At 42.8% G+C, this 23,677-nt stretch overlaps 1 protein-coding gene and 1 pseudogene across 4 annotated transcripts in view; one reads left to right on the forward strand and one right to left on the reverse strand.

Moving 5' to 3' along the window:
- Positions 1-23,645, reverse strand: part of ADHFE1 (alcohol dehydrogenase, iron containing 1) — a 49,431-nt gene extending 25,786 nt beyond the window's left edge. For all 4 annotated transcript variants that reach the window (XR_001512741.1, XR_001512742.1, XR_435306.2 and 1 more), the window contains exons 1-13: positions 23,575-23,645; positions 18,969-19,006; positions 17,192-17,238; positions 15,891-15,944; positions 15,330-15,484; positions 14,993-15,189; positions 13,443-13,520; positions 11,901-12,006; positions 8,772-8,924; positions 6,870-6,968; positions 3,958-4,036; positions 3,698-3,794; positions 977-1,134 (exon numbers count right to left, since the gene is read on the reverse strand). Coding sequence is in view for 1 of the 4 variants with exons in the window: in XM_006756918.2 (XP_006756981.1) it covers positions 977-1,134; positions 3,698-3,794; positions 3,958-4,036; positions 6,870-6,968; positions 8,772-8,924; positions 11,901-12,006; positions 13,443-13,520; positions 14,993-15,189; positions 15,330-15,484; positions 15,891-15,944; positions 17,192-17,238; positions 18,969-19,006; positions 23,575-23,630 (1,317 nt within the window). In the remaining 3 variants the exon portion in view is untranslated. The remainder of the gene's footprint in view (positions 1-976; positions 1,135-3,697; positions 3,795-3,957; positions 4,037-6,869; positions 6,969-8,771; positions 8,925-11,900; positions 12,007-13,442; positions 13,521-14,992; positions 15,190-15,329; positions 15,485-15,890; positions 15,945-17,191; positions 17,239-18,968; positions 19,007-23,574) is intronic.
- Positions 10,548-11,777, forward strand: LOC107182021 (annotated as a pseudogene).
- Positions 23,646-23,677: the final 32 nt, after the last annotated feature.

Consider the following 23,677-nt stretch of genomic DNA (forward strand, 5'->3'; position numbering starts at 1 on the left):
TAACTTTCTAAGCATTTGCTAAGTGGGGAAGAAGCTAGTGTGAGGCTCTTGCTCAACGGGAGTGGGGTGAGCAGGATGCTGTATGAAAGGATATTCCAGTTAACTCTGTTCCCATTTCAGGGATAGAGTCGTGAACGCCTTTGGGCAGACATGCCTTATCTCCATGTCCTCACAGTGTCCAAGTGCTCCTGGCTTTCCCATTTCGGACAGGAGGACTAAGTGAGCCCTCAGCATGGGGAGCACAGTGTGCCCCACAAACTGAGCACTCCAGCTCTGTTTTATGGTACTGGCTTGTTAGGATCTGATGCCATAGCACAGGGGTATCGGGGTATCTGGTCCAAATGGAAGAGAGGTCAATGGGGGTTGAATTCTCTTCATGTGAATCTTGGGAGGGGAAACTCTACATCTATTACAATCTTTCTATCAAATAAAGGATAGCAGTTCAGTTTGAATTCTTTACCAACATTTAAATAAATAAGATGCTGATATACGTATGACATATTTTATATGTTTACGTATAAAATATATAATCCCCCAAATATATAAAACAGTGATTTTGTAGTAGTCTTAATTTAAAGGCCATGTCTATTCTACACAAAATGGTAGGAATCTGTAATTCTTTATAATGGAAAACGGTATTAGTGGTTCCTTAGGAACAGCTTCGGATAGTTTTATAGGGGACTCTTAAAAGAGCAGAAATGGAGAAAAGGGGAATTTTGCCATACCTCAATGTAAATGTGGTTGTTTTTGCCTTGAATTTTTATAAAGGCTCCTTTCAGTTCCATCATAAAAGTTTCACACATGCCCCAGTTTTATGGAAGAATATAGAGGTGAGGGAGTCTTGGCCCCATCCCCGGGGGAAGAAGGAGAGAGCTGCCATCTGGTGGAGGAGACCTGGGAGCCGCTGGAGGACCCCTGAGTCTTTATCTCCCCCAACGTGCCCCAGGTGGGACCCTGTCTTTCCTGCATCTCTTACCTGGGGCAGCGTTCCTTTCACTAACGCGGGGATGTCAGCCTTGGAGTAGCCAATGGCAGCTAGGCCATCATCCACATCCAGATCGAGTAGGAGTTTCCGGAGGGCGTCTGCCAAAACGGGCCCAGCATCTGCCATCCTGGCAGTGCGGGTGTCGGCTCCTGGAAGACACAAAGCACCGACTGTAGACAGAGAGGAGGAAGCTGGCCCTGGGTGCAATTCAGTCACACGATAGCTGATATATAACCTCCGGCTGGCTCCCTGACACGGAGGACAAGGGCACCAATGTGCCTCCCCATGGAGGCTGGCCCAGCACGCCGCCCCACAGAAGACAAATGAGATGGGCCAGGCCAGTGCGGAGGAGTCCATTGGGGCGGCTAACCAGGCTCTCACTTTTCCAATGGGCTCCTCGCCCTTGTGGGGAGGGAAGACAAGGAACAGAGCCAAGAAAAGAGGCCCAGGAAGGAGACCGAGAAAGAAGGCTGGTGTTTGAATGAAGAAGGAGCATTTGTGGCAGAAAACACAGCTTATGTAACCGTCAAGGCCTGGAATTTGCTGACATCTAGAGGTATTACATGTTCAATGTCTTTTCTCACAGCAACCTTTAGGGGAAGAGACAAACCCTTTGCAAAAACACTTTGTGAGACAAGGATCTATGTAAGTACAAAAACGCCAACACTGACTGCCAGGAAGGAAGAAGATGACAAAAGTGGATCATGTGCGGCCAGGGAAGGAAAGTATTTCCTCTCTATAGCTATTGAAAGTTTTCATTTTGGACTCTGTTACCAATGGGCAAAGCAGGTTCCTCTACAGATTGCAGAACCAGTCAGACAGAACCAAGAACATGAAGACTCTCAGCAAACAGTTTTTAACATGTAGATGGTGATGTTGGTGGAGGGGGAAGAAGGTTGACAAGCGTTGGAGATGTAAGAGGGCAGAACTTGGACATAATGAATAATTAATACACGAAATTATAGAGGCATCAGTGTGGAAGAGCCAGGGGGCTCTGCCCTTAGGAAGGGTGGTGGTGAAAGCTCCCAGATGAAGGAACCTGATCCCCAAACCTTGGCACCTCTGACTCCATCTATTCCAGCTGAACACAGTCACTGCCTGGAAGTGAAGCACTTTACAAATGGAATGTAGCCTTAGTTATTATCCAGGATGCCTCAAGCTGTCGTCCAAGTCCACTTTCTCGGTATTGTTCAAAAGGAGACTGGAATGTATGTTTCACCCCCATACTGAAGCACATTATTAAACCAATCTTAACCTCTCTCTCCTAGGACAATGAGAACTGGTTTAGTAATCCTGGAAAAGGATAAGTAGAACCAGATACGGGGCTGCTTGGTGGAGCAGCTGGGCAGGAAGGTAAACTTGCCTGACAAGACCAGTGTATATTACACAGCAGCAGCTAAAATATGGAGTAGGTGGAGAGGCAACATACGATACGAGGTTTATGAGATTTTTATTTTCTTGGGATTGCTGCCATAAAACACACCACCAAAACCTCCGGGTTTTTCTATGAAGTGTTTTGGAAAAAAAAGAGAGGGTAGGAAAGTGAATACATTGGTATAAAACTAAGAACACCTGAGGTTACTTAGGGAATCAAAATATTAATGGCCACGTATAGAATAATATCAATCAAAATTTCCGATGCAACAAGAAAAAACTGGTGGGTTTCCCCAGCCTGGGTTTTGTCTAACAGAGGAATCGCTTTCTCAGTAATTTTGGTGGTTGCCTGGAATGTTAGCTGTAAGTTCTCTAAGATTTTCCCATTTATCATCCATGTACTATGTGGGATCCTGTCTGTTTACACTGTTTGCATATTTCCAAAGGCATCTAAGTCCCAACAAATGGCTGAACAACATCCCTAGTCCCAAAGGGAAAAAGGAACACGAGACCCTTGGTAAAGGTGGCATCACATTTCCGACAGCACGTGCTGGAAAACCAAGCCCTGGACTTCTTTCCTGAACATGCTGGAAGCACAAATGTCAGAGTGAGAGAGGAGTGAGAGTGAAGAGGCCCTGCGGAAGGATGTCTGTGGTCATTCCCACCTTCTTGGGAATCATCTCTCCTACGGCTGGTGCTAGAGGAGTATAATGAAGTTTTCTTTTAGACTTTCCCTTCCTACTCTAAACACAAGTAGGGGAATAAGATGTTTGGACAGTTAATCAAATACTCCAGTATACTTAAAAGAACTTTTTGTCTTAGAAAAATACCAAAATTTTACTAAACTAAGCTATCCTGAATATAATTTTATTTCTTGTAAGATTCAAAAGGCACTGCTGAAAATTTATTACAGACATTACTTACTCTACAGAGCAGCAAAAATATTCGCCTTTGGGGATCTTTTTATACAGTTTCTAGTTGTTTAGACTCTGTAAAATTGGGAATTAGATTCATTTTATTACCTATTAAACACACCAAAATCATTGACCACATTTGTAGTATGTAAAGACTTTCACTTTTATTGGGGATGAAAACTGGAAATATGATTACTCCAAACTTAACATAAGCAATATTTGGTTCCATTTCACTGTTACCAGAATATTAGAACATACAATTATAAAATTTTAGCACTAAATTGTGCAGGTCAGTGACAAGTTATTACTAAACTACCTCAAAGCAACATTTTTTAAGTATTATCCTTTATGGTTTATCTTCGGAATCAGACCTAAGAAGTGTTCCACCTATGTGGGTCACAGGATTACAAGTAATGATTCGTACCCAGTATTTCTGCCGTCTCCAGGTGCCGCTCAGGGAACATCTGGGCTGTGAAAGTGAACACCGCCGGGGAGGTGAGCACCACAGAAAGGCCGTGAGGCTGCAGAGAAACAAAACATGGTGGTGACGGAAAAACTGGCCTCCAACCTGCTTGTTCGAGATATTAAATTACCCTGTACTCCAAGCAATCAAGAATTGACAAATACATTTATAGCAATTGCAAGGAATATAAGACTTAATTAAGAAACGTATTATGATTTTACCACCAACGGGTGATCCACATTATACTCCTTCGCTTTATATGTCTTCACTAAGCCTGAAATTGGGTAAGACATTCCATGGCTAGAAAAGAAGAAAGGAAGCCTTTATGTTGACATAAAGATATCAGAAATTCAAGACAATAGAAAGATACTCACTCTTACGGGAGAGCTCTTCACAGTCTCTAGACAATACCTTTATCTCACAAAGTTATCCACTTTGTTTTCTTTGCAATAAAAAATACTGTTATGCACTCGATATTTGGTGTTATTCATATTAAAACCTCTGAAATATTCAAATTCAAATGCTCATAAAATTATATACCATTAAAACGTGTTAATACAGAAGATTCTCCCCAAATACATTGGTTAACATTATAATCTTGAAGAAATTGAGAATTCACTTTGAAGTTTCTTTAATACATTTCAGTGCATGCGTTTTTTATCTTGCTCTGCAATATTTTGGCAGCGTGTCCCTGCACAAGCTAACCATGTCAATGGGAGATTTATAAACCAAGATGTGATACATTAGACATGCAAGTTCGACCCATCAGTGATCTGTCCCACCAATGATCAATATATCCTTTAGAATGTTACATACTAATGGAGTTGAATATTAAATGATTATTCTAGTCTGAAAGACTTTCAAGAAACAGCACCATGATTTTTAGTTATGGGAATATTTGAGGGGGGAGGGGAAATGGAAAAACTATTTATATCCTCTTGAATTCTTAACGAACAAATAGGATAATATTATAGTTTAATAGATGATTCAGGAGATATACATTGTTAGAAGTTAATATCGTTACAATTAACGTATTAAAAATAAAATATTTTATAATAGTAAAATGGCCTGTAAGTCTATTGATACGGGTTATATTGGACGGCTTTGTGCTTATTCACCAAAAAATTTACATTTCATACAAAGATGAAATATTTGGTGAAGTGTATGATAATCTATCAAAAAAAGGGGGGGTGGGCCCTAGCCTACCATCTTTCATGAGACAGATTGAAGGCTATGGGTCCTCTGAGTTGTTTGGGATTTTGGAATATGTTTTACATCTCTCAGGCTCCAAAGTATTCAGAAAATTATTTCCCAGTGTGCCTTCATGACTGAAAGGGTTCATGTAGCTTTCAAGGGCACCTTTCTAATTATAGTCAATATTTTAGTTAATTTTTAAATTTTAACAGTTGTATATGCTCTTTGTAAAAAATTAAAAGAATCCATAATTCTATTTCTTTAAGATAACCATGATTGAATATTTCCTTCTAGTATTTTTATGCACGTCTTTAATATATGATCATACTCTGCATTCATGCTTTTGTTACTTAATATTCTTTGTAAACATTTTCCCGTATCATTTTTTATTCTTCTAAAACATTATTTTTAATAGCCTTATTTTATTCTTTGAGTACTGCACTTTGGTCAACCATTCCTAATCTATTGGAAATTTAGGTTGCTTCCACATTTTTCAATTATAAATAACACTTAGGTGATTAGCCTTATTAGGAAATTCTTTGATCACATGGTATTTTTTAAGGCTACATTCTAGAAGTAAAATTAGTGGGACAAAAGGTAAACACATTTTCCAAACTTTGGGGAGATTTTGCTCACTTGCTTTTTAGAAAGGTAGTGACAATCTGTGCTCCTCTCAGCAGCAGAGTTTGGGGGAGACCATTTATTTTATTGTATCCGCCCCCCCCCAAGCAAATTCTTAATTCTCCATGTTCACTGGTGTTCAATTTGAAGGCAATATACCAGTAAAGTTCTGATCAAACAGATTAATTCTGGGCTATTGGCAAAGACTCTGATCTCTCTTTATGTGAGAGAGTAGAAGAAAAAATTCTGCATTTGAGGTTTTAAAAATCCCCCACAACACATGCAGAGTATGTGGAGAAATCAGAACCCTCATCTGCTGCTGGTGGGAATGTAAAATGATGCAGTTGCTGTGAAAAACAGTTGGGGAGTTCCTCAAAATTTAAACAATTACCAGCAATTCCACTCCCAGGTATATATAATCAACAGAAATGAAAAATGTTCATAGCAGCATTATTCACAATAGCCAAAAAGTGGAGACAACCCAAATGTCCATCACCTGATGAATGAATAAATAAAATGTGAAAAAGCAACACAATGGAATGTTATTTGGCAATAACACGGAATGAAGTACTGATACATGCATGAATGAACCATGGAAGCATTATGCTACGTTAAAGAAGCCAGACACGCCGAAACCGGTTTGGCTCAGTGGATAGAGCGTCGGCCTGTGGACTGAAAGGTCCCAGGTTCAATTCTGGTCAAGGGCATGTACCCGGGTTGCGGGCACATCCCCAGTAGGAGATGTGCAGGAGGCAGCTGATCGATGTTTCTCTCTCATCGATGTTTCTAACTCTCTATCTCTCTCCCTTCCTCTCTGTAAAAAATCAATAAAATATATTAAAAAAAAAAGAAGCCAGACACAAAAGACCAGATATTATATGATCCTATTTGTATGAAATGCCCAAAATAGGCAAATCCATAAAGGGAAAGTAGATTAGCAGTTGCTTAAGACTGGGGGTGTAGGAGTATTGGCAGGTGAAGGCTAAGACGTATAGACTTTCTTTTTTTGGGTGATAAAATGTCCTAAAACTGATTGTGGTAATGGTAACTGTGAATATACTAAAAACCACTGAATTGCACATTTAAAATAGGTGAATTATATAATGTGCGAATTACATCTCAATAAATTGTTACCAAAAAAAAAAAAATCTGTGACCCAATAAATTACATTTGAATTAAGAAAACATTCCAGGACCTTAAGTTAAATATCTTCTTTCTATAACATATTTAAATATCACCACCTGTCCTAAGTTATAAACATTTTAAAAGTTTAAGAGCAGCAGCTTAGGTGAAGAAATAAAATCTCCAATGCGCTCACCACAGATGAACACCAGCATTTCCAAAGCCAATGCCAGCAAAAGCACTTGCCAAGTGCATACTGGACCTTGCTTCAAGATCGTCGGGATTTCTGACAGCCCTGTGGATGATATAAATTCCTAACAATAACATATCAGCATTGGCATTTCCTACCGAATAAAGAGCCGCCTACTCCTCAGGCAAAGAGCTGGAAAAAAAGAAACGGTACTTGGTAGGAAGAAAAATTAGGCAAGTTATTCACATGACATCTTGTCTTCTAAAGGAAGGCTGAGGGTAAACATAGTTTCTCATCAATGGTTTCAGCAGAGGCATAATAAATACGCTGTCAGGCTGTTCATGTGATAAAAGTGTCAGGGGAGGCAGCGCACTGACCCTTGGATTGTGAGAGCCGCTCTAGCCAAGTGCCCTGAGACTCATTCTTCTTCTTCATTTGTCAATGACCTTGACTGCAGCTGTGAATGGACTTAGAGTAAACACACACTCGGAGTGCACAGGGCCCAGACGGGTTCCCTGCAGTGAGTCCTTGTCGCCCGGGGCTACCTGCAGCCCGCCCAGCCATCTTTCTTCCCTGTGACACTGCCCCGATTGGACCCACTGGAGACCTCTTTTGTTATCTGTAGAAACTGCACATGTTATTTTAATATTTATTATTGTGGAAGTGGGATGTTATTGTAGGACAAGGTTTTGCTGGCTCTATTTGTCCCCGGTGCCACTTCGGAAAAGCAAATTCTCAAAGGCCCCTTTCAGATGCAGCTCACTGCTTGTCCTGGGGATGAAGCCTGAGACTGCCAAGCGAACCACTTCCCACTTGCTTTTTTTTTTTTTGCGATTTTTCCTGGAGTTAAGGGTTCCTGTTATGAAATAAGAGTGCCACGGCGTTTCCCCCGCTTTCATTTGGAATGGTTGGGCGTTTGAGTCTGTCTCCTTTCCAAAACCCAGTTGTTTGCTCTGTGTCCCCCGAATAACAAGGTAAAACAGTAAATGATGGCGCGTCAGCCTTTCCTCTGTCCGTTTTACCCCCTCACCTCCCACTGCTGCTCCTGCCTTCCGTTCCTGCCCAAACACACGGCTGACAGTTATCTGTATGCGCTTCTACCCAAATGCTTCTGTGCTTCCCGATAGTCCCTGGGCCTGAAATAGTTCTGTGTCCCTTCCCTGGCTCAGTCCCTTCTCCAGAGCAGCTTCCAGCTCAGGGCCAGAGGAGGCACCGTGCTCACATCTAGGCCTAACCTGCTGTGTGCTTTCCCTCCCTTATGCATAAGTACACAAGTGAGTCTGACTTTGCAGATGTCTTCATGTCTCCGAGATCAGCTTTCATCTCTAAGTATATATTTGCTCTCCCAGGAGCCTATTCTGGCTATGTCATTCATAAATCTTTCATAACCTTTTAGGAAGCATTTTGTGTTTCCTGGGACAGACAACTCCACACATTTAATGCTTCTATTTAGCTCCTCCGAGTTTGCTCACTGGGTCGATTCCATGTGCCTTTGCCCAGGGCCCCGATGGGCACAGCCAACATCTGCCTCTGTGGTTCTCTTGTCTGGCATCGGTAGCCAAATCTCAAAGGACATTTCTCCTCATCCTAGCTTAGGTTTTGAGGCGTCAATGAATAAACCTTGTAGCTGCATCTTTCATAAATTAGGGACTCCTAGTTTACCCTTTTCAGACTGAAGGACCCAGTTTTCAGCTGTCTTCACATGTGTGCCCCTCCCGTTCTCGCCCCCCACCCCAAACCCCTCCAATTCCTCTCATCTTCCCAGAAGCTTTCTGAGGTTTCTCTACGTCCACTGACGGACCTTTTGGTGAACAGACTTAGGACATGTCAGGATCTGGCATGCTACATTTTACATAAGGGTGGAATGTGGTTTTTCTGTTCTATTTCCATTCCCTCTGGGTGGCATACCTCTTCAGATACTTAGCGACGATCCGCAGTGCGTGGATTGCCCAAATGTCACTGATCGGGTTGCTGCCCTGGTAGGCTGGCCGGGAGATGGGATTTGAAGGGCAGGGGCTCCGCATGTGGTAGGGAAGGGCAGTGTAGGACTCCAGGGCATGGCTAACGAGAGATATTTAAAATACACAGATTGAAAACATGGTCTTCCTTCCCCCCTCCATTATAATTACAAACTATCTTGGAAATGTACTCACTCCACTGTGGATATGCTATGTGGTATGATAACCACAATGCAGTCAGCCCCACAAAGTCCTAACAAGGGGAATTGCCTCTAAGGTTGAATTCATGGGTGTGTCCATCTTCAGAACTGGCCACTGGGCCCCAGGGGCAGATTCCTCAGGGGAGGTGTTCTCTTCCTTGGAAAATACTTAGAAGGGCAACTACCATCATTCTTTCTTCTGAACTCCCTCCCCACGCTTTTGATTGACAGTGAAGTCTTTGGGCCTATGAGTTCGTCACTTAAAGGTGACTGTTTTGGTCCATTATAAATTTATTATGCAGCTTCCAGTTAGGGAGGGTCATCTTATTTCCAAGTTGTTAGGGGATGACTCTTCAAAGTACTGACAACTTTGACCAGGAAGGAGTTGAACACAATTTTCTCCAGTTTTTTGGTAGGCAGCATAATGTAGTGAAAAAAACAGGCCATGGATTTGGAGACCTGGATTTGAATCCTTACTCTGTTGCCTCCTGCTTGTGTGAACTTCAATAGCTATTAATTGAGTACATATGGAGTGACAGTTGGTTTGCAAGGGGCAGGGACAGATAAGTGAGTAAGATGGTTCTGCCTTCACCAAACTCACAGTGCACTGAGGGAGACAGGCATGTGAAGAGAGGGGTGTGTCAGAAGCAATGTACAGGCCCCCCAGTGGGGGAGAGCAAAGGACAAAGTTGGTCAGTTGTACTTGAGGAGAGGGAAGGTGAGGGTCAGAAAAGGTTCCATCAGGGAGAGAACGCTCCAGTGGAATTGAAAGCTGAGTTATCCAAATGGATAAAGAACAGAGCGTTGGGAACATTCCAAGGCCAAAGGAATCTGGACATTGGATAGCAGGGGTTGAAAGACTTGCAAGGTAGAGAGGTGTGTGTGTGTGTGTGTGTGTGTATTGATTCTACAAGCTTGATGAGGCCAGCATGGAAGACAGAAGGAAGGACTATGGGATGGAAACAGGCTGACTGATGAGGAGAGTACTGCAACCGTTCAGGCAAGAGCTGAGGTAGGCCTAAACCAAGGCAGGAGCAATGAGGCCTGACAGGAGGGAGCGTATCTAAGAGAGATTCTGCTGGCTAGTGTGGGCATTAGAGAAAGAAGATGTCCATACGGAGTCCTGCTGCTCACTACGTTAAGGGACTCAGGAGGAGCAGCCATGGGGCATGTTGGTGGGAGGCGGGGAGGACAGGGAGGATTTATTGGAAATTAAAAGAATTATCAGATTTTATCAAATTTCCATTTAAGCCGAAACTGGTTTGGCTCAGTGGATAGAGCGTCGGCCTGCGGACTGAAAGGTCCCAGGTTCGATTCCGGTCAAGGGCATGTACCTGGGTGGCGGGCACATCCCCAGTGGGAGATGGGCAGGAGGCAGCTGATCGATGTTTCTCTCTCATCGATGTTTCTAACTCTCTATCTCTCTCCCTTTCTCTCTGTAAAAAATCAATAAAATATATATTTTTAAAAAATTTCCATTTAAAAACTGTACCTGCCATGCTACAGATTTTAAAATATTTTCTGATTTGAGATGTTAGAATATGAAAAAAAGTGTGTGAAAATGGATGAAATAGGGTAATTTGGGACATACTAAATGTGACGTGCCCATGGGACCTCTATGAAGCCACTGGAATGAATGGCCTGGAGCTCAGAAGCGAGGTCTATGGTAGAAGCCACTGATTAGGAAGCCATCGCACACAGACCTAAAGCCCAGGGAGCCTGCGGTAGACTACGTGTAAGTTACTAAACATCTCAAAGGGAGTTCTCACCTGGCACAGAGCTGTGGTAAAGTGATTATGTGTATAAAGTGCTGAGACTGTGCACGGTCCAGTTCAGGGGATGTCAGCTCCCCTCCCTGCCTTCTTCCGTGTTGTGGCAGCCCTGGGCACTCCTTGGTTAGTGTAGCCACAAGGCATGCCAGCTCCGGCTGCTTCTTTTGCCATGTCCCTGTGGCCACAGCTGTGGCTGGGATGGTCCATCCTCAATAGTACGTTTCTGGTCCACCCAGGGCCTCACTTATTCACTAACCTACTCACTAACAGTGTCCTTGTTTTCATCTAGGAAAGGGAATGATGACAGCTCAAGCTGGGGTTGCTGTGGCGTGCTAATCAATGAATGCTTAGTAAGTAATTTCGGTAAGAAAACACTGCATTCTTTCCAGCTGGTGTCAAGCATGGGCATCTCTCAGAACCACTGGCGCAAGCGCCGCAAGACCTGGGGCAAGAGAAAGCCCTACCACAAGAACTGAAAATACGAGCTGGGATATCCTGTCGACACTACGACTGGCCCTTGCCATACACACCCAGTCTGTGAGCGGAGAGGCAACAAGAAGTAGGGAGCTTTGAGGCTGGACGTGAGCAACTTCTCCTGGGGCTCAGAGTATTATGTGCACAAAACAAGGATTATTGATGTTGTTTAGAATGCATCCAACAATGAACTGGTCTGCACCAAGACCCTCGTAAAGAACTGTATCCTGCTTATTGACAGCACATGGTACCCACGGTGGTACGAGTCCCATTACGCACTGCCTCTGGGCTGCAAGAAGGGGGTCAAGCAGACTCTGAGGAGGAAGAGATTTTAAACAAAAAGCGATCAAGGAAAATTCAGAGAAGTCTTCCAGAGGAGCAATTCCGAGAGGGCAAGCTTCTTGCATGCATCACGCCAAGACCAGACTTGGCTGAGGAGATGGTTATGAATTAGAGGGCAAGGACCTAGAGTTCTAGCTGAGGAAAATCAAGGCCCAGAAAGGCAAATAAGTCCCCCTCCTATCTTAGCTCATGAAATCAAGGTGCTTATTCTTCTTTAAAAAAATAAATAAAAAAGGAAACAAAAGACTGTCCATAGACCCAGGTACCGAAAATGCCCCTCCAGGTACCTACCAAAGCACATCGAAGCCACTGTTGGCGACCACCCGGGCAGGCATGTGCAGGGTGTGCAGAGGGTCAATCAGTCCCAGCATGGGCTTGATGGCTCGGGAACCAATGCCTAGGACAGGGATTTTCAGTGGAGGCTGTAGGCATGGACTTCATTTAAAAACATTAAATAACGTGACGATAACAAATTATCCTAAAATATAAAAATTATGAGATAAGAGTCATTCTCATGTAGAGAGGCTGCAAGGAGCAGTGGAGAGAGACCTGGAGTCAGAAACCTAGGCTCGTCCGTGGAGAGGACGCCCCTTTCCGTTCACAGGAGCCAAGTATGTGTATCTCTTCCCAAGGGCAGGTTGAGTGACATCACTGACTACGGTGGGAATATTTATATCACAGAAACTGGCAAGTGCTACAAACCAGGGCTTATTGAATTATTAAATGCCAGGGAGCTGGTTTACTAGCTCACTGCTGGTTTGGGTCTTTGCTCTGCAATTTACCCTGTGTCTTTGGGCAAATCACTTCGTATCCCTGAGTTCTTCATGAGATTAGACTATCCAATCACAGCGCCTCCATCCCTCACTGAGATGTTGTAAGGATCACATTAGGTAACATCATGGCAAAGTCTTTCAAAAATTGAAAGGTGCCCTGACTGGTTTGGCTCAGTGGATAGAGCATCGGCCTGTGGACTGAAGGGTCCCAGGTTCGATTCCGGTCAAGGGCATGTACCTGGGTTGCGGGCACATCCCCAGTGGGGGTGGGGGTGGGGTGCAGGAGGCAGCTGATCGATGTTTCTCTCTCATCTATGTTTCTAGCTCTCTATCCCTCTCCCTTCCTCTCTGTAAAAAAAATCAATAATATATATTTTTTTAAAAAATTGAAAGGTGGAATTTTGGTGTTGGTAACTATTATTTCTTGATGTCAAAGGATAATGTACTTTAATTTAAAAAAGAGAAGTTACTATAAATATGTGGTTGAATGTTAATTTATTCTGCTGCAAAGTCCTGAAAGAAGGATACTGAGCCAGACTCAAGTAGAGGGACATTTTTACCACCTCAGCTGAGAGTCAGAGAAGAAGATAGGCTAAAAAGGACAAAGGAAATGAAAAGCAGAACAGTGGTGATTTGGGAATAGGGCTGGAGGGGCTAGGGTGATGTTTTATACCTTGATTGGGGTAGGTAGTAGTTACATGGGTGCCTATATTTGTCAAAATCCATCAAACCAGGCTCTTAAAATGTATGCATTTTATTATATAAAATGATATCTCACCCTAGCCAGTTTTGCTCAGAGGATAGGGCATCAGCCTGTGGACTAAAGGGTCCTGGATTCGATTCCAGTCAAGGGCACATGCCCAGGTTGCAGGCTCGATCTCCAGTAGGGAGCATGCAAAAACAGGCAATCAATGATTCTCTCTCATCATTGATGTTTCTATCTCTCTCTCCCTCTACCTTTCTCTCTGAGATCAATAAAAAATAAGAAAAAAAGAACCTCATCCAATAAAGAGGGAATATGCTGAAAGGTAAAATAACAAGTTAAGAGCAAAGTTCTTACCAATTTTTACTTTCAAAGGCTCATAGTCAAAAATGGCAACTCCGGTAGTTTCACTTCCAGTTCCTGAAGTAGTTGGGACTTGAAAAAAATAATATGAATATCAATAAAGCATCTAAGTAAAGGTCAGTGGCGACACTTAATTCAGCCTTAGGATATAAGGAGCTAAGTTAGAAGGAAGCTTTGCTGCCCCCACTGCTTGTCTGGTGTGTGTATCTCTATTAACATGCATGTATACTTCACATGTATGTGTGTGCCTGCGTTCACATGCACGTACAATATGATGCCAGTGTCAGCATTAACATGCATGTTTAACGGTAAAATGTCCATTTGTATTAACATGCATGCATGTATAACGTGTGTGCATTTTGAAGTGGATATGTGATATCTGTATCTGTGTTAACATGTATGGATGTTGTCCACATTTGTATTAACACCTTTGCAGGTTTAAAGTTTCTGTATTAACAGTGAGGAGCTCTGGGAACCTCAGGTTCCTCTAGTGCCAGAGTTTCAGCAGCTGCAGTTGGATATGCAAACGCAGGCTGCGGGGCATCTCTAGGAAGAAGACTTGTATTTGCCTCTCTGAAAGATGTCTTTATTCCCTCTTGGCAGCAAGCACAGTAACGCTCTGCCTTTGCTGGGCTTGCGGTTTTGTAGTTCTGTCAAGTTTCTAAACTTTACTAATCACCCTTCTGTGTGAGGCTGACACAGTTTCACCAGAGGGTTCCATTTGCCAGACATCAATTATGCTGCTCCCTGCTGATTGCTCATTCCCTTCAAAACAGCTCATCTGCCATCAACTCACTCCTAATCCATCACAAGATTCACGGTAAGGGCAGAAGAGGGGAGCAGAGAGAGAACAAGATTTTAAACTGATATTTCCAGTGACCAGTCGGTACATTTTAGCTATAAAACTTTAAGCAGTAATATGCTAACAGCTATAAAATGAGAGGGAAGAAAAGCCAGAAAGATGCCAAGGCTGGTGTGACACAGACAAGCTCTGCTGATTTGGGTTTGTGTGTCTGTGCCCCGTGAGCAGATGTCTCCCAGAGCGATGCGGCCGTGCTGGCCACATGTCCCAGGGCAGAGATAGAGCCTCAGGTCAGCTGAAGAACCATTACGTGTAGGAAAGGGTTGAGTCAACACCAGAAAAATAATAGTGAATATTCCCCTTAAATGCCACAGTGGCTGGCAAAATGGGACAAAACAGAGAGGGGTTTAGAAGACAAAGCAGCCTATAGAGGGATCTAATAATACATAAATGATGAACCTTCCCCTCTCTTTCACATAGTGACTTCACAGCTTAAACCTGCAAACTTTCCTACCACTGACCCAATTGTCTATATTAGTGCATAATGAAGATCAGAATTTTAAACATAAATGAATTGCTCTCTGTTTTGATCGCTAAACAAGGTAGCACCCTGAAATGAAGAAATCAGAAAGTTTTGGAAACACAGACCCTAAAATTCCTGGCTCGAATATTTCCTAAGGCCTTTTGCCAATTGCAAACACAAACAAACAAACAAATAAACAAACAAACAGACAGTCTTTACCTGCGATCAGAGGCTTAAGAGGCACAGACACAGGCTTTCCCTTCCCAATGGGGGCACTGACATAATCTAGGAAATCAGAGTGAGGGCTGGATGCATACAGATTAGCGGCTTTACAGGTGTCCATGGTGGAGCCACCACCCACAGCAACGTAGGCATCAAAAGCTCCCTTTTTGGCAAACTCAATAGCTTCCATGAAGCTGTAAGAAAGAAAAACAGAAGCCATTATGTCATATTTTTCAAACATAAACTGACATGCCACTAAGTAACTCTTGGGGCAAATTTTAAACAACAGTGGTATGTGTTGGCTTCCACTTAAAAAACAACAATGAAAAGGTACCTTCTATCGGTTGGTTCCACCCTCACATTATCATAAACCTTAAAGTTTATGCCATTCTTCACTAGAGAATCCATAACTATTCGTACAGGAGGAAGCTGGGAGAGGTTCTTGTCTGTCATCAAACAAACATTTTTAGCACCCATGTTCTGTAGGTCCTACAATAACAAAAATAATTTGTAAGTTAGGTTTGATTACACTAGAAATATAACAGACAGTCTGGCCAACTTAATATTAAACATTTTTATTTTAAATATATTTCTATTGATTTCAGAGAGGAAGGGAGAGGAAGAGAGATAGAAACATCAATGATGAGAGAGAATTATTGACTGGCTGCCTCTTGCATGGCCTCTACTGGGGATGGAGCCCGAAACCTGGGCATGTGCTCTGACCAGGAATTGAACCCATGACCTCTTGGTTAATAGGTCGACATTCAACCTCTGAGCCACACTGGTCAGGAAATATTAAACACTTTAAAGAACAAAGGCCTCATCTCTTGGGCATTTTCACTTGTTTTAGAAGATATGTAACCTTTACAGTAGACCAGAAATCTTAAATACTTGCCATTCCCACTTCCTTTGTAACTCCTGCTCCATATCTAATATTTGAAACAGCCATCTGAAGAAAAAAAAAAAGATTTGGGGGATGAGTTGGAGATTGGCCATTTCATTTCTAAAAGCCTGAAATGGCTCCTCATTGCCTATAAAGTATATATTCTTTATATATACGTCCAAGTCACCCCATCTGGCCTCAGACTCATCATACTTCTTTAAGCAAGCCTTGGCACTAGTCACACTGGAATTACTTATTTTCCCAAACATCTCATGAACTCTCAATTGTTGCCTGCCTTTCCTTGCTCTACAAATAAGTTACCTCTCAAATTTCTTCTTCTTTTCCAATTTAAATGCTGATTCCTCACGTATTTTTTCATCCCATACATTCATCCATCCAACCATTCATCCAACTTCTTTTGCATGCATGCATCTATCCATCCATTCATCCACCCACCCAGTCTTCCACCCACTCAATGCTACTAAGTGCCTGCTATACTCCAGGCATAGTGCTAGGCTCTGATTATACAATTAGGAACAAGAAAAATAGCCTCCTAATGTTTACAGCTAAGAGAAGAACTTTTATACTGATTGGATGATGGGTCACTATTGGCCCAAAGACATGTTTTGTTTGTTCCACATTATGTTTAGATTTCTTCTGTTTTGAATTGTGTCATAACTCTTAAAAATCAGGGTAAAAATGTCCAGTGTGACTGTCTGATCTCTCTTGAATAACTTCCCAGGTGGCAGCAATGGGCTTGAGTGGAGGTTGTATCCTTCAGGTGGGCCTGTGCTCCCAGAGAACTCAGCACTGTCCTCACCCAGCCTGCTCAGGGACTGGTTAACCGTCAGGCCATTGGAGACATTTAATTTATGAGTCCTGAACTAGGAGGAGACAGGGACTTAGACAAGTAATTCTGTAATTACAGTGTGATAAAAATTCATCAGAATTAATTGTTCCTTTATTCTTGTGTCAAAAGATTACATGGACCCCTTTGGGGGTTATACTTAACAAAGCTAAAGAAGATTTAACCTACAACATATGTAAAGCAGAAAGTTGCCTAGAACTGGGAATTTGTTCTATTTCAATGGCTGTACAGAAGACAGTATCTAGACATTATTTATGTTATCAGAAGATTTATAGTCCATTATTCTAACAAGGTACTTTTCTAAATAGGGCCAGATCAAATAGTGAGATTGAGGGACATTAATTAACAGCAGATTTCAAATGAGATAATAATGCATTAGCAAAATACTCTAGTTGTATTTTTTTTAGGTCACCCATAAAAGAAAGAATGGACTGATTACATTTACCTCAAAGGCATAATCTGTTGTTTTTCCAGAAGGTGAAAGCCCAGGAGCTAGAAATGTAAAACTTAGGATCAGAGTAGGCCTCAAAAACAAGGCAAAATATTATTTGATAGTAAATTGACATTCTAGCAGTGAACATAAGCATCTCCCCTGAAGCCTTACCTAAAATATATTTTTTGGGTTTCATTGTTGCATATAAAATTAAAATTCAAACCTGCACTTTAAGAGAATATAATGCTAACTTGATGCTGATGGTGTGAAAATAAAGTTACTTAAAATATTTTATACATTGAAATGAAAATATACTTTTGAAAACATAATGTGTAAAGTTCTTCTAGAAAAAAAATCTTCTAGACTCTAGAGCTGGTTTATTGTTAGAGAGCAACTATTAGTAAATTCATTAATCAGAGTCTTGCTTCCATTTCTTATAGCAACTGTGACCATTTGTTTCAATTAATATTTTTCCATGGAGGTTACGTATCACAGTAAGATATTTCTATTTCTCAAGCTTGTAAGTATAAAAATTTTAGTTTTCTTTGTGAAATTTAATAAAAATTTTTATAAACTGATACTCCTTTGCAACAGTTGTAGTTAGGGAAAAAATAATTTTCTGTCATATTGAAACAAGAGGACCCCACTAAATGAACTTTACCCTTGTTTTTATCTGCTTATTTTAATCAGTCCTGGTTAGTCATAAGAGTGAAAAAAAGAAAAGAGATTATAACTAGTTTCCTGAATGAAAAATCCAAAGTTCTTTGATCTCTATAGGTTTAAAAAAATAATCTATTACTTCTGTGACTAAAGTTTAGGAAAACACATAAATTGGATCCTATTAAAATTCACCCAAATCGGAAATTCCTGAATCTTTACTGAAACCCAGTAAGAATGGGATACAACCGGCTGAAGACGAAATTCTGCACATGTTCACAGGCCTGAAAGGCTGGGCATGCTTTGGTTTGGTAGATGGCCGTTCGTGAATGGGAGGTCCCTTGGCTTGTCCTGAAGGGTGAGTCACTCCACGGGCAGGCAAAGCACTTAGTTTCTGTATCTGTTCTACTCCCAATGGGCTTCTCTGGGGTTTCTACTTAGGGTCCTGTTTGGTTAGGCCCCTTCCTTTTCATCCCTTGCATAACTGTTTACATTTGACCTTTTCTTCTAAGAGGCGAAATCAGTGTTTTTGTCAATAATTCATGTGACATTCTGAGGACACGCAGAAGCTACAATGAGCTTCCTGCTGCTCCGTAGACAATGGAGTTGGTAAGGATTAAGACGTTTGTGGGAACTGAAAACTTTGGTCATTATTTTTAATTATTAAGAAATAGAATGCTATTTTAAAAATTAATATATACAAGATTTTCCCTTCTAGGAAGCACCTTGGTCTTTAGCCCCTTTATTTTTTGAGATGTATTAGAAACTTCCAAAGATTTCATCGTAATGAATTCTGTTTGATGCATTCAGACAATCTTAAGATCCTATCTGTGGCATCCTTTTTAGCTTTAGCAAATAATTCTATTTAAAACAGAAATACATTAAAAGTAACATTAAATATTTATGTATATATGTATAAATATATGCCAAACACATCTGTAGCATACATTCAGCTAACATCATATAATTAGAACTACATATTGCCAATTTCAAGTGAAAAGGCAGTCAATTTCATCAACTTCCTTCTTATAGCCTTTGATTTTCTTGCTTTACCCTTTGCGCAAATGTATTGGAGTGCTAACTGTGGAAATGGAAAGTGTAGTTAGTTTAAAAACAGAAAGTATATTATTACCTTGGGAGTAAGTATGAGAATGAGTTGGACACTGACATCTAGAGAAAAGAAAGGGAAAAGAAAAAAAATGTAAAATATAACTAGAAAACCAAAGTAAGAAGTCTTAACATAATTTATTCTGCAGCCTTAGTGTTAAAGTGCTAGCAAAGTAGTAGCTATTGGCAAACGCTGTACATAGAAAAAAATAGACATCACCATGGACAAAAAGTGGACTCAGAGTCTTTCCAGTGTTGTAAGCTTGTTCTTTCTTAATAAATCCCTGCAGGAGCCGAGATGAGCACTCTGGGACACAAGTAAGTTAAAAATGGGGTCTCTGGTCTGGGTGAGGTCTCAGCTCTTACTAGGTTAGGAACTTCAACCAAATTGACCCAGGGTAACTACTTGGGCATCTCATTCCTCCCTTCTCTGTTTTCCAGTTGTCCTCAAGGTGTGTCATTTTTCTTCAAAAAGGTTCTGGGCCTGTTTCCCTGGCCTCCTTGGGGACCACCTCATGCCTCCATCCTTTCTCTGAGACCACTGCCCAGGCTCCCTGTGCTTGTCCACTCTTGCGCCCATACCTGTCCCTCTACCATTGCCTTCTGTATCCCTTCCCTGTCCTAGTCACCTCCTCGTTCTTGGGCAGTCTCTTCTCTGGCTTTCTTTGGTCCTGCTTTCTGTGTTTGAGTGTTGTTGAGAAAGGGTTTCATTTCTATTTATTGTCCAGGGGGCCTTGTCATAGTGGGGTCCCTATAGATAAGTGAGTGTATAACCTCTCCCACCCCCATTCAAACATCTGAGGGGAAAAGGAGGAGAAAGGAAAAAAAGGGTTGAACTCAGTGATAGTCAAGATCTCAAAAATTGAGAATTGCAGTCAAAAACTACATGGGAGGCGAGTGTGAGCGCTACCATGAATCAAGGCTGCCATCTGGTGGGCACCACTGAGCACACCAAGTCCTACGGGGTTTCCTAGAGCAAGCATGTCAAACTCAAAGGCTGACAAGGGCCAAATAAACAAGGTTTAAGTTTATGTGGACCGCAAAAAACCAAAAGCTTCAATTTTCATAGAAATGTAGCTTTATTTAGAAAAGTATAGTATAGAAAAACAGAGAACAAGAGCAATGATAAAATTAATGTTTTCTTCCTGACACTTGGCATCCCTTCTCTGCTACTCTCTTTCCTACTTTGGGGGAAATTACTTTCAAAACTGACCCACGGTGAATGTCAGTAATTCTGGATCTGACAGGAGACTTATTTCCTTTCATAATTGTAAATAACTGTTCCCACCGTTATATTGGCTGGGCTGCAAAAATATTCCTCGTGGGCTGCATGTGGCCCATGGGCCGGGAGTTTGACATGCTTGTCCTAGAGCATCCCAGCTGGTCTGATCCAGCCACAGACTCCTGCAGGAAAAATGAAGGCAGGCAAGGCCAACGTGAGCTTTACGCCCTCCAAGAAAAGGGAGGCAAAGGGAAGAAAAAAATCAAACTCAAAGCTTTCTAATGCCCAGGATCATGGGAGCACACGCTCCACCCTCCTTTTTATTTTGTATTTTTCAGGTTCAGAGGCTACCTCAATCCATCATTTCTACTCTGTATTTGTGCTTTGAATCCCATCTCCTCTTGCTTTCTGGGGACCTCCATCTGTCCTACATTTCCTAGTTCTTCCCCTCACTTGATCCTTGTCATATCATGTTTAAGAGTTTCATGCTTAGAACTCAACCCCCTTGGCTTGCTCATTCTCTGGTTCTCTGCTCCTGACCTACATCTGCTGGCATCATTTCCTTGCCTTGCACCCTGAAATCTGGCTTCTGTCTTCAGAAGTCCCAGCTTTCCTGTTGCATCCTCACTTCTCTGACCTCATCCTAGCACCTTGCTCTGATAGCACGGAACACTGTGGGCCACCCTTCCCTAGGAGGCTGAAACGCTCTTCTTGGCTTCCAGACTCCCTCCTCACCTCTAATTATTCTGCCCCTGGCTTCTTGTCCACTCTGCCCATTGCTTAAAGGTTGGCTTCCATGCAGGGCTCACCCCTCACCTTTTATAGCCAACCACGCATCAAGGCCCCAAGTATTTCTCTAGCCAAATCCATCTACTGCTCCGGGGCCCTCTGCCACTCTCTGGTTCTGGTGTCATCTCTCATCTGGATTTACTACGACGTTCCTAACAGGCTTCTCTTCACTCGCTCTGCTTTTACTACACTGTGATCAGGGGCATATTTCCAAGGATGCTGCTCCCTTCGATGGCTTGTCACGGCTCTTAGGATAAAGTTCAGATGTGGCCTTACCTCACTGGTCCTGCTAACCTGTCCAGCCTAGCCCCTCATCATCCTCCATCACTGGGGTTGAGCTCTCAAAAAATTAACTTGGTTCTTTTCCTTGAACCAGTCACATCCTCTCTCTCTGGTCTCCAGAACTCTGTCTGTTATTTCCTCTGCCTGGAACTCACTTTCCTGCCTCTTCTGGGTAACTAGTGTTTCTCAGGTCAATTCAGATGTCAATTTCCCTGGGCAGAGGCCTCCTGGTAGACACCCTCTCTCTGTGATCCCTGGTACTGCACCTCCCTTCCCATTAAAACTGTTACCACACTGTGTTGTTGGTACCCTTTTCCTGGTGGCATTTGCCTTGAGAATGTAAACTTTGTGATAACAAGGCAAGAGCTACCCTTTTTCATAACTTTATTTGCAGTGGCTAGCACAGTGCCCTTTTCTCCTATGCTTTCAGTTTGCCAAGGCCTTGCTTCCCCACCCAAGGATGAATTCTCAAGTTGCTTCTGAACTCCAGAAAAATATATTCAAGTCCCTGCTGGGGGTCTTCATCTGGACGTACCCGAGGCATGTCCAACTCAAAATGCCCAAGTCTTAGGTCATCATCTTCCTCCCAAAGCAAACCCTCTCCCAGGACCTATCTTGGTAAATGGCCCCACTGCTTACCTGATGCCTCAGCCAGAAACCTCAATTTCTTCCTTGTTTCACTAAAAATAAACAAAATCTTGCTGATTCTAACCAACTCTTCAGTATTTCTCATATCTACCCCTTGTACCAGCTGCCTCCCGAGGGTGTCTGAAGCCATCACCTTTTAGCTGGAGCACTACGATGACCTCTAGTGTTTCTTCCCCACTCTGCACTGCCACCCGAAAGCTCTCACACAATTCTAATTATGCCACACTCCTTTGCCATGCAACCACTCTACCTACATGTTCTACATGACACTGATTCCAAGGAATGGTGTTGCTTGATAAAAAGTTCTATGCTGACACAGGTTTAGAATCAAGAGTTTAAATACAGCTAACCCACTGTCCGCCCCCCCCCACCCCCCCCACCTTTTGCAGGACTTCTCAGAGCCCTTTCATGTGCGGACATGCATCCTGACTCTACAAGAGAGCTATGTAGCAGTGAGCAGTTTCCCAAATCTATGTTGCCATGTGTTGGGGGCCAGATGTAAGCTGGCAAAGTCCTTGCACCTGTACTTCTTTTTTCGTGGAGCATTTCAAGATGCAGCTTCACAGTGAGAATTATTGCTTTCATAACTTTCCATTATCCACATGACACCATTCAAGCGCCTTAGCAGAGGATGCGAACAAGAACTGTGAAGTCAGAATATTTGAGCTCATATTATGGCTGTGCCATTTACTTAGCTGTGTGACACTGCACAAACTCTTTTTCTCCATGCCTTTATTTCTTTACTGTACTATGAGGATATAATACAGTATTGCATAGGGTTGGTGTAAGGATTAGAGTTGCTATTAATAATATGTGTAAAATGTGCAGGACAGTGCCTGGCACATGGTAAGTGCCCAATAAATTCTATTTTCTATTCGTGGTCTTTCACCATCTGTCTTCTCCATCCTCACTTCCTCCCATGAAGGGAGGTCTAGATTTTCTACATTTCTTGTCTCTGGCGCTGTCCTCCTTTTACCTGAAATTCCTCTTTAGTCCCCCCTCCCTCCTTATTTGTCTCCACCCCTTTGCTTTAAATTTTCCATGTTTTCCCTGGCCCACTATTCAAAATACTTGCACATTCAACACGTATTTTATCAGGTGGCTGCTATGTACCCCACATTTCCTTAATGGAGAGTCAGGCATGTCAAAGCATTTAACATACTGACATCAGTCCATCTTTCTCTTCTATACCTGATCGGCTGCATTCCGCACAGGCCCCTTTTACAAACCTTGTCCCTGCATCCAATATCCTACTAGACTTTAAACTGCTCCAGAATCTTCCATCTTCGTGTCCCCAGCTCCTAGAACAACTTTTGGCACCTCACATGTACCCAGTATAAATGTATTGACTGGATACAAGCATTTGTCTCGGTCACTGTGCCAAGCCCTCCACTGCCTGGCACGACGTGGGACCAGGCACTGTTGTCTCTGGGTCTTCTGTTTCCTAAATGGCACACAGAACAGGGTAAAACCCGCCTCCCAGCGCGGGGTGCGGACGCGGGGCACAATCTGACTGCGCAGTCCCACCCGGCGCACCGTGGGCGCGCCCTGCGGAAGCCCTTTCCCCGGTTCCTCAAAGTGACCCGAGGACGAATGCGCAGGGCGGGCGGATCACACCCAGGGGGCTGCGTGGGCACGGCGGCACCCTGGCACCCTCGGGTCCCTGCCCGCCCGCCAGCCCCGCACTCACGCTGCGCGCTGCAGCTGCTTCAGTAGGTGCGCTACCCGGGCGCGGGCGGCGGCCATGGCTGCGCAATCGCGTCCCGGGGCCCCGCCCCCCACACGGGCCAATC

This window comes from Myotis davidii, unplaced genomic scaffold (assembly GCF_000327345.1).
Source record: "Myotis davidii unplaced genomic scaffold, ASM32734v1 scaffold393, whole genome shotgun sequence".
Taxonomy (NCBI): domain Eukaryota; kingdom Metazoa; phylum Chordata; class Mammalia; order Chiroptera; family Vespertilionidae; genus Myotis; species Myotis davidii.